The sequence below is a fragment of the Astatotilapia calliptera genome, chromosome 8 (genome assembly GCF_900246225.1).
Source record: "Astatotilapia calliptera chromosome 8, fAstCal1.2, whole genome shotgun sequence".
Classification (NCBI taxonomy): Eukaryota; Metazoa; Chordata; class Actinopteri; order Cichliformes; family Cichlidae; genus Astatotilapia; species Astatotilapia calliptera.
The window spans coordinates 14,339,392-14,350,281 of NC_039309.1; the positions used below are offsets into that span (position 1 = coordinate 14,339,392).

Consider the following 10,890-nt stretch of genomic DNA (forward strand, 5'->3'; position numbering starts at 1 on the left):
AGTTTTAAGACGTGATTTAAAAGACTGGATAGACTCGGCAGTACGAATATGAACAGGGAGGTTATTCCAGAGTCTAAGTGCCACGGTTGCAAAGGCCCGGTCACCTCTCGACTTCATTCAAGACCTAGGTTGTGCTAGGAGCCTGTGATTGGATCATCTAAGTGCTCTGTTGGGATTGTATAAGTGGAGTAGTTCAGAAAGATAGCTGGGCGCTAAATTATTCAGAATTTATAAGTGAACAAAAGAACATTTGTCCATCCAGTCCGAGACACGGTCAGTGACACCCTCAGCAGTTGTGAGTCACTATGGAAAAAATGTTTATTTTCTGACATCAACCAGTTGGAAAAAAATAAATCTCAGATTCTGGTTTGCTGGTGAGGGGCGGTATTGTACAAGTAGGGGAGGCATCATTGGGGCCACTGCCACCCCTGCCACTACTCTTGACACACCCCTGCTCCATGCTTCGATCTTAATCATCGAGCAAAATATGGACACAGAAATGTAATTACGTATGACTAAGACAATATACTACTCAAAAAGATTTGATAGTGTCACTTAATGTACATTTAATCAATGGATGCTTTGACAGCAAGAAAAGTAAAAAATTTCAAACAATTTGAGAAAAATAACATAGAGCTATATTCTAAAAATAACACCAAAAGAGAAATCGGTATTCAAAGGCAGATGGTGGGCAGGGCATCACGGATTACTCCGTGGAGCTTCAACTTGCAGTTTCTTCCACACACGCTCAGGACCAAACATCTCCACAGCCCACAGCGCATCTGAGAGCAGCGCAGTTCATTTCCAAAGGACGTAAAAGCTGTAAGTAAATACATGTTTTCTTTGTTTTCCATAACCTGTTAGAGCTGTTCCACAGATGTCCCCAAGTACTGTTGTTATTTCTTTATATAAAAGGAAAGTGTTAGCACTCTGCAAAAATATGCTGCAGGACTCAATTTATTTATTTACTAACGTAGCGTCGCATTTTTAAGGGAATTTCCGAGGTTGAAAAATCGACAGATTTAAAAGAAAAAAAAGAGAAAAAAACGTTCATGCTTTCTTGAAAAATTATAGCTTCAATTTCTATTTAGTGCATTTTGGGTCCTTTTTCAATTGTCTGCCCTCGCCAGACTGTGACACATTGTCTTTGCAAGTACAAAAAGTGTGATGTGCTTAAGACTTCATACCTCCATTCTCTTCTTGTTAAAATGCTTTGAGTTTCTTGCTCTTATAGTTTTATTCTATGTTAAAATGCATTAATCTTAATGGGAAGACCCCACAGCTACTGTGCATCCCTTCACAGCGGTCCTTTCAGTGAAACCACACAATATTAGAAGGTTAGTTTTCATCTGGTTTAATGAGCAGTTTAGGATAAACTTATTTTGGATTGGGGTTTAAAAAGCTGGAACAAGCATGTAGAGATCCCACACTTGGAAAGAAACATTTGTGAGGGAAATGCTGTGCAGTGTTTATCTTTGCAGTGCTGGAAGCAGACAGGTTTTTTTTTAAATAGTGGAGTCTGTCAGAGATGATTGCTGATATCAGGGCAGCGAGGATAGCTATGTCCCCTGAATGTTTTTTTTCTCCCTCCACGTGTCGTGAGTCAAGCCTGAGGTAACCATGGCCACACTTAGCAAGTCCCTGGCTCCAGTTGTTTACAAGAATCGCATTTCTGTCTTTAAGTTGTGGTTTTCTTTGGATTTTTTTTTTTATCACTACTTGAGTGACAGGCCAGAGGAAGCTCCACATGGGGCAGGTTAGAAAGAAACCAAGCCCCATGTGATGCTTCACGCTGCTGCAGGGAATGATTCAGAAATGCCGCCTGCCAGGAGACAGAAATCAGTGTTTTGGCAGCTTATTGGTACACAGTGGCAGGCTGCACTCAGCCTAAGGTGGACCTCCCACAGATGGTTGGGACATGGAGCCCCTGAGAGGCTTTTGCTAATAGTGGAGTTCCTGTGCAGTAGCACCAGTGGGTTAACCTTTAGCCATGTCACACAGCACAGAGGTAGAGAGGCGGGTATACTCTGGACAGGTCGCCAGTCAGCATTATTTTATTTAAGAAAGTCAAAAGAGGAAAAGCATTTTTTCCAAATTTTATTGTACAATTTAAACTGCTGTCTGGTCAAAGACTGATAATGAGATTTAAAAACAAAACAAAAAATACATACAGTATAAAAGTATATATATAAGTCTGATTTTAAATGAGTATGTGCACGGTGTTAACAATGAAGTAATCTTGTGATTGAGATTTTTTTTTTCATTTTTATTACCTGCTAAAATGTTTGTTAGAGCTCTGATCTCTCTTAGTTTCAGCATTTTTCAGACTACCAGAACACATCTGCTCGACACATCTGTGAACAAGTATTTGTATTGGGAACAAAACCTCATTCTGCTGTAGGCAACTTCTGAGGACAAAAGTATTGACTGCTTTGAACTTCTGAGGTAGCTTCATTTCCCGGTGAAAAGGCCAAAATTAACTATCAAAGAACTACAACAAGATTGTTGAGCACTGATCCACAAACTATGAATCATGAGCTGACTGAGCTGCGAAAGGCCCTTAAAGCGAAACAGGCTGAGAATTTTCAGTTAAGCAGGACGCGTAAAGAGCTAAGCAAACCTTGCAAAGGCTGCTAGGTGAAAGAGCAGATATGTGCATCAACCTAGACAAGAACAAGGTGACAATCGGGAAACTCAGCAAGGTCTGAGGTCCCGAAAAGGAGGAACTCGATGAGCTGAGTGCAAAAAGGATGCGAATTATGCAAAAACACTTGAAATGAGCAAAATAGGAATTCATTAGACAAAGATGGAAATGTAAAAAATACAAAGAAGAAATTGTTGGAAGTCCAGAAAACACTTGAACACGAGAAGATCGAAGTGATGGAAGAGTGGGAGAGAGTGGAGATCTTGTTAGACCTCCCATGTGCAGCCCCATTTTTGTATTTTAGTACCATCAGAAACGATTAAACTTAAGAAAAATTGGTTGAATTAAACTGAATGAATTGAAAATGTCCAGGACTGCAGGACAAAGTCTGTGCTTTTAGAGCTGTAATAGCTCAGATCCATTTTGAGGTTACTGGAGTGCTTTAGAAAAGATATGGCCATTGAAGTTCAATTCATGAAAAATCACTCTCTCAAATGTTTTTACTCTGTGATCTTAACCACTTTCTAACAACTTCTAACAACTTCCATCCGTCACATATACTGTACTTCACTGCCTCCTCTCAATTTTGCAGATAAAGAAGAACAAGTCTGCAGCGATGGACCTTACTCACAACTTTATAGTGCTGACCTGCCTGCTGTTCCTCCACCCACTTAAGGTTAGCCAGTGAAAATAGACAAAGAGGATATCTACGGCTGTTTTTTTTATTATCTAACTTTGATACATCTCTTCAATTAATCCTCTTCATGAAATAAGCCGGTTTAGCTCTTCTGGTTTTAAGGTTATCCCCTGTTTTAGTAGTTTTCGTTCTGATTGGCTGCCCTTCATAAACAAAAGGTTTAAAGTGAAGGTCTGAGCCTGAGAGCGAGTAAATCATGATAGAGCCAGAACTCTTCTTTGACATCATGTTCTGAATAGTGTTTTTATATGTATCTCATTACAGGTTGAAAAGGTGAGTGCTAAAGTTCTGGAGGAGACTTATCGAAAGTGGGTTCAGTACAAAGAAGACTGTTTCAACACGATAAGAAATGAGTCACTGCCTCAAAGTAAGCAATTGCGTGGTAGAGGAAATATGGCAATATGTGATGGAATAGCAAAGGAGTTATTGAAATGTTAAATCAAACCTGGGGTTTTCTCCTAAGTTTCTTTTTGTTTGGCCTTCCAGCGGGCTTGTTCTGTAACCGGACGTTTGACAGGTATGCCTGCTGGCCAGATACTCCTGCTGGTGTTATGATCAACATCTCATGCCCTTTCTACCTGCCCTGGTATGACAAAGGTAACAACAAAAAACTGTCTGTGTCTGTCAGTTTGTCCTTTTCCCCTTTCAGTAGCTGCCAGTCTCTTCTTATTACTGGTCAGTGAGATTTTGCTGTGGATAACCAATCTTACATTTAATTGTACATTTTGATCCTCACTGCTGACACTAAAATGAAAGTAAAGCATACACTAAGTGTTGGCAGTGAGAGCTTAACTAGAAAACAGGAGATGGTGCACATTCTGTCAGAGCTAAGCCAACTGCAAATAGAAGTTATGCTGATCATCTACAAACCAAATGTTTGGATGCTCTGTAAATAGTAAATATTTATGAGATATGCAAAATGATTTATATATCTCTGGATCATGTTCATATCTGGGTTCTTCTTCTTCTTCTTCTCCTTCTTCTTCTTCTTTCTGGAAGAGTTGCAGTGACTTCCAGGACAGAATGAACTATGGGTTTTTATATAGTAGCTTTAAGTCAGTTTTTTTTCCTGTGTTCATCAATCATGAACATTATGCATCTTTATGTCCTGTGAGCAGTGATTTAGCTTGCCTCTGCATGCTTGAGCCCCCAGTTTCCCTTAACTTGTACTAGGCAGGTGGTGACTGAAGGACTAACTGTGTTTCGTCCAGTGTCCCAGGGTGTTGTGCGTAGGCGATGTGGATACGATGGCCACTGGGAGAGAGAGGACAATGGACAGGTGTGGAGGGATATGACACAATGTGAGGAGGAAAAAGAGGTTGCGTCTCAGGAGGTATGGCTACAAAGTAGTTTTTTTTTCTTTTGTTTTCCTCTGTGGGGAAACATAGTTTCTTTTGTTTAGTGCTCAGTGTGTGTTAAAACTGTGGTCCTTTCTTATCACACACAGGTCTCCATGAGTAAACAACTCAACTCATTCCTGACAATTTGCCTTGTGGAACAATAAAGTATCTATTTGTATGGCACTAAATCACAGCAACAGTCACCTCGAGGCTTGTTTTTATTAATAATATTAATAATAACACAGTTGTGTACAAGAGCGTAAGGGGTTACACAAGTTCTTTGTACAAACAAGAATACACCAAAGTCATAAATACCTTTACAAAATGCACATTAGCCACTGAAAAAACAGGAATATAAAAAAAAAACATTCAGTGCTGGAAAAAACTAAAATGTGAAAAAACTGCATCTAAAAATTTTGTTTTTAAAACTTGGGTAAATGCAACCTATGACGACCTGCTAAACATGACACACTGCAACGTATCCTTTTCACAGTTTTGCCAAAAACTCAGTGAATTGGACCAATTTTGTAGACGGGCCGATAAAGTCAGACAGGAAACAAATACTTGAACTTATTGCTCCTAAAGGTGGTTCTACAAGCTACTCAATCACTCTGTGTACTTCATTTTTCACACATTGCTTCATTTTGGGTTAACGTTTGTGTAATAAATAAACACACAGTGTAAAATATCAGTGCTGCAGTCAACAAGTTTCAAAGGGCGAAACGTTTACTTTTTACGGTCTCCATTTCCATTTTATTTTGTACTTTTGAAAGTTTCTATAAAGCTTGAAGAGTAGCTGCTTGTACAAAAGTCCTTCACTCCCATTCAAACTGCAACTTCAGCCACATTTCTTTCACCCTGCAAGAGTGTGAGTCACTGTGAAAGCTTCCCATGGCTCAAAAATAACCGGCAAATCATTCATTCAAAATAGCTCCATTAAGAAAATTATAAGCCTGCGGTGAAAAGAAGCCAGGACGGCTTGCTTCCAAGAGCACTGGTGTATTCAACTCGTCCTGATATGGTGAATGACAATCATCTGATAATGCCAAAAGTTTTTATCTGCAAACAAAGCAGAGGCCCTTCCTGATTTGGCTTTTGTTCACTCTTCACTTTAAGTAATTTTAGTTTTTTAGTTAATAAAAGTGAAAATTTGTCTTTACAGCTGTGGTTCAAACAGTTAATGGTGAGCTTCAGGATGCTGTACACCGTTGGCTATTCCTTGTCCCTCTTCACGCTTATAACAGCTCTCATCATTCTTCTAAGCTTTAGGTAAGCTCTGTGATAGATGTGGAAATCTTGTTTTTCACTATACTGTCAAACAAAACTCCACAAAACATAAAAAGTTTGTAAAAGCTCTGATCATCAGATCATCACATAACATGCTGAAACTTTTATTTCCTTACTCAGTGACCGCTGCTAAGATCCGTAATCCAAGATTCTAAAAGCACAATAGTTGTAAATTATGTTCCTTGGTGAATCAGATCATTTTTTTAAAAGCGCCAGAATCCACAGCATGTTTTTAAATCCAGGCAATTTGAAATTGTATTACTCTGTGTTCCTTGGCAGGAAACTGCATTGCACCAGAAACTACATTCACGCTAACCTCTTCCTGTCCTTCATCCTGCGAGCTGTAGCGGTCATTGTTAAAGACACAATGTTGGAACATCACTGGGGAAGAGAAATCATGAAGCCGACTGATGTGAGTGAGATGCTCAGTCATCAGGTACGTCTCGAAATTTACTGCTAATTATTTGCTTAGATTATTTGGCAATAGATCAGTGTGTAGGACATACTGCTTTGATGCTAGTGCATTCAGGTAATTACGTAAAGCATGTTTAAAGACCACTCCCATGGAAATGGGTGGCTAATTTGCAAACTATTTTATGAAAAATAGCAAGTTTTAGAAATTTTACAAGTGCCATGCAAAGACCTTTGATATGCAATTTGTATTTTTTATGGGGTTTTTTTCCAATTTCTTTTAGGCTGCTGTTGGTTGCAGGATAGCACAGGTGATCATGCAGTACTGTGTCCTGGCCAATCATTATTGGTTCTTCGGAGAGGCTATTTATCTGTACTCAGTGCTTATTGCTTCAGTCTTCATTGACAGCAACAAATACCTACTTTACATCTATCTCGGATGGGGTGAGTTCCATCTCTTCGTAAAAAAAAGAATCATACATTCAAGGGGTTAAATCTGCTTTTTGTCAAAGAACACTTTATCTTGACAGTACTTTAAGCTGACATGTTGCAGAACAATAGAAATGTGTCACCACGACGCCTCTGCTCCTCTTTAGCGCTGCCTTTACTCTAGCACTCAAAGGACAAAGCACGCTCTGCATCAGCAGGAGAGCTTTTATAATATGGATACCATGGAACAATACACACAGCATGCTATTTGATTCTTAAACTTATTCTTGAAACCTGCAGTACTGAACCCGGTGATCTCTGATGCTTTCACATTAGGAACTCCACTGTTGTTCGTTGTTCCCTGGGTGGTGGCGAAGATGTTGAAAGAAAACAAAGAGTAAGTGTGCAGACGTGTCCTCATGTGACAGATCATTGTGGAGAAGGGGTGGTGACATCTATCTACCTTTTTTTCTTAGGTGTTGGGCTGTCAATGAGAACATGAACTACTGGTGGATTATTCGTTTCCCGGTTCTTTTAGCTTCACTTGTAAGATGATTTCTGCAAATAGTCCCAAAAGTCTGCATTTATATTGCATGGCTCATAATACTTTGCATGATATACATCTGAATAAATAACAATACATATTATGATTTTCTGATCAACAGATAAATTTTCTGATTTTCATGAAGATCCTGAAGGTCATATTTTCCAAATTGCGAGCCAGCAACCCAACTCATTACACTGATTACAAACTTCGGCAAGTTTTCTCAGCATTTGTTTAGTGAGCTGGATCAGAGATAGACAGATCATAGTTCTGCAGTGGGACAAGTTACCTATCTGTTTTATTTGCATTTTTTTAGGCTCGCCAAGGCAACTCTTACCCTCATTCCTCTGTTTGGAATTCATGAGGTGATTTTCGTCTTTGCTACAGATGAGCAGACGACAGGCGTTCTGCGCTACATCAAAGTGTTCTTCACACTTTTTATCAGTTCCTTTCAGGTAGGCAAGAACTTGTGAGTGACCGCTGGTTTTGCAGGCACACTGATCAGATATGACGTTAAAACCAAGTGCGTGATACTTCCTCCTCTGATGATCAGGCTTCCCTAGATGCTTGAGTGGAGTTTTTTTATGGTGTGACAGGACGCTTTGTTCACCTCAGAAAGGCACCTCCGTGTCGTGGTCCTGAGTCTTTGGCCCAGGTTTTTGAGTTTGTTTGGACTTTTGAGATGGTTATGTTTAGTTGTTATGTTTGTTGATGTTCTTTGAGTTTTAGTTATCTTCTACTTTTGGCTACTGCTCTATTTCATGTATGTTCCCTTTTTCATGTCCAGTCTGTGTTTTGTCTCCCAGGTCTGTCATGTATTTCCATGTATGTTTATCCCCTGTCCTAATGTCAAGCTCACATCCTTGTGAGTCTTACTGTGTATGTCACTTCCTGTTTTACTTTGACTGTTCCTCGTCTCATGTGCATTATGTTCAGTTTTGCTTCCTGTTTAATTAGTTGGATTCCAGCTGTCTTTCCACCTGTTGCCCATCCTCTTGTTATTCTGTGTATTTAAGCCCTCAGTCTCCCTTGCTTTCTTGTCATGTTGACATCGTACTTCTTCTCATGTTGTGTGTGAGTCAGTCAGTCAGTCAGTCAGTCAGTCAGTCAGTCAGACAGGAGCATTAGTGGTTCAGTTAGTTTACTCCAGCTGTGCTCTGTGTTAAAGCTGAGTTTTGAGTTAAGCCTGCATTTTGAGTCCTCTCTGCCACACAGCATTACATGAGAAGTCAGGGAGTACACTGGTGCTGAGGGGCCAAAGCTGTGACAACGTGATCATTGTAATTCTGAACACATGTCAGAGACTTCAACGTTGTGGCTGATCAATTTATGTGTGTCACTGGGGGGGGAAGAAAAGTAAAGCTGCCTAGATGTGATCTAATTGATTCATTGAGCAAAGAACATCTTGCTCAAACTAAACTGGACTATTTTTATGAACTGGTGTCTCCAGGGATTTCTGGTGGCTGTGCTCTACTGCTTTGGCAATAAAGAGGTTTGTTGTTTCATTTCTTTCTCAGAAGGTGCTAATAACTATTAGCTATAAGTGATTTTGTAAATAACAGACAAAATACTTAAACCATAAGTTTAAAAGTGTATATTTTTAATGTTGAGACGTTGTTCTTAGGGCTGATGGGACAACATCACAATTAAAAAACAGGCATTATTGTTTCTGTATTCTTTTATTTTTTTACTCTAAATGTTCTGTTGCAGGATTTGCATCCTTAACAGTCTAATTTTAATGACATCACAACAAATGGGCTTTAAGTTTACGTCTAAACTGCCGGAAGCTTTATGAAAAAGAACATTAATTCTTAAATAAGTTATCATCCTCTTTGGGTGCAGGTGCAGGCAGAGCTAAAGAGGAAGGTGGGCAGGTGGAGAATGGCGACAGAGACTGTATGCTGTGGACAGTGACTAGCTGTGCTGGATCCTCGAGAAGACAATTTTTCCATTGCCACAGTGCCACAGCGCAATGGATCCTTTGTGTCAGCAAGTCAACCGGTGCCTGATTGTTCCCTGAGTCCTGGTAGTGCACGCATTTTGAGGCGTCAGCAGCCACCAACCTCTCCACAACCACATGCTTCTTTACAGCACTTTCCATCAGAGTTAGAGAAAGACAACATCCAAAGCCATGTGGATCAGGATGCGATTGGATTGGACAAGTCACAGGGAATGCAGGTGTCCTTCCTCATTCATCTTAAAGACCCTGTGGAGCTACTCCCACATGTTGTGAATACAGATTCAGACTGAATACAGCCTTGCGTTCATTGTACATTTCATTTTCGGTGAATAGTAAATGAACTGGTACTTATATAACACTTGAACAGTAAATATTACAAGCTTCATTCACCCACTCACTGACACATTCATACAGCACGTTCTAAATATCACTTGGATGGCGGCATCAGGAGCAATGTGGGGTTCGGTATTTTGCCCAAGGACACTTTGTGCACTTAAGGAGCCAGTGATTGAACCACCTACTGTTAGATAATCCACTAAACCTCCTGAGTCCCAGCTGGACACTACTTAGTGTAGTTTGTATGTTTAAAACTGTGAATATGAGGATGCACTTTGTAAAAACCGGTGACAGTGATGAGTTAAAACATGAGATATCACATGAGAAATGAGTGTTATAAGCAGGATAAGGATTACATGGATATTTGTTTTTACTGACACTTTTAATGTGTGAATAAAGCGGCTCTACTAAAAAGTTTATACATCAGCCAAGCAAATAGATTTGTTTATGGGTTGATGAGACCTTTCTTCTTCTTTTGGTTGCTTTAGTTGTCGCCATAGCAGATCATCAGCCTTCATCTCACCCTGTCCCTACCATCCTCCTCTGTCACACCAACCTTCTACATGTCCTCCTTCACTCCATCTATAACCTTGTCTGTGGTCTTCATCTTCATCTCCATCTTCAGCATCCTTTGTGCATGTCCAGACCATCTCAGCCTTGCCTCTCTAATTTTGTCTCACATCTTTTTGAAAGTACCACCATCTTCAAATCATATATCATAGCTTTCACTCAGGTCTCATTACCATCTTGCAAATCTTCCCTTTGACTCTTTACACTTGTGACACTCATCTCCACCTGCTTTCCCCTGCCTGCACTCTCTTCATCACCTCTCTACTTCACTTCTTCATGTTTGCTTTGGATGGCTGACCCCAGGTATTTATAGTAAAATATGACCGATGAGTAAACTAAACTGTTGTGAAGTAAAGAATAGAACAGTTCGATCAAGTCAAGTCACAAACTAGATCGCAAACTTAAAAGAAAAAGCAGTTATACACGGAAATTCGATGTAGAGTCATCTTTGCGAGATGTCCTGTAATGTAGTTTGCTTTTTTCATTATTAATTTTCTTCTATAAACGTTATCACCCAGGAGTACAGGGATTGAAAACCCCAGCTTTGCTTTATGGGAAGAAGGCAAATGTGCTAATTTTGTTGCAGTAATTGTTAAAAAATTAATGCGATCGATAGATATCGAAAAGACTCATAGAACATACAGTATATTTACTTTGGATATAGATTGTGAA

At 39.7% G+C, this 10,890-nt stretch overlaps 1 protein-coding gene across 1 annotated transcript; it reads left to right on the forward strand.

Annotated features, from left to right (window-relative positions):
• The first annotated feature begins 623 nt into the window (after positions 1–623).
• LOC113027842 (glucagon receptor-like) lies at positions 624–10,045 on the forward strand. The gene is made up of 14 exons (XM_026177663.1): positions 624–822; positions 3,237–3,320; positions 3,606–3,708; positions 3,828–3,938; positions 4,553–4,674; positions 5,844–5,950; positions 6,248–6,404; positions 6,664–6,823; positions 7,145–7,205; positions 7,285–7,354; positions 7,474–7,565; positions 7,669–7,807; positions 8,803–8,844; positions 9,195–10,045. The coding sequence occupies exons 2-14, from the start codon at positions 3,261–3,263 to the stop codon at positions 9,264–9,266; spliced, it is 1,296 nt and encodes a 431-aa protein (XP_026033448.1). The 5' UTR covers positions 624–822; positions 3,237–3,260; the 3' UTR covers positions 9,267–10,045.
• The last annotated feature ends 845 nt before the right edge of the window (positions 10,046–10,890 follow it).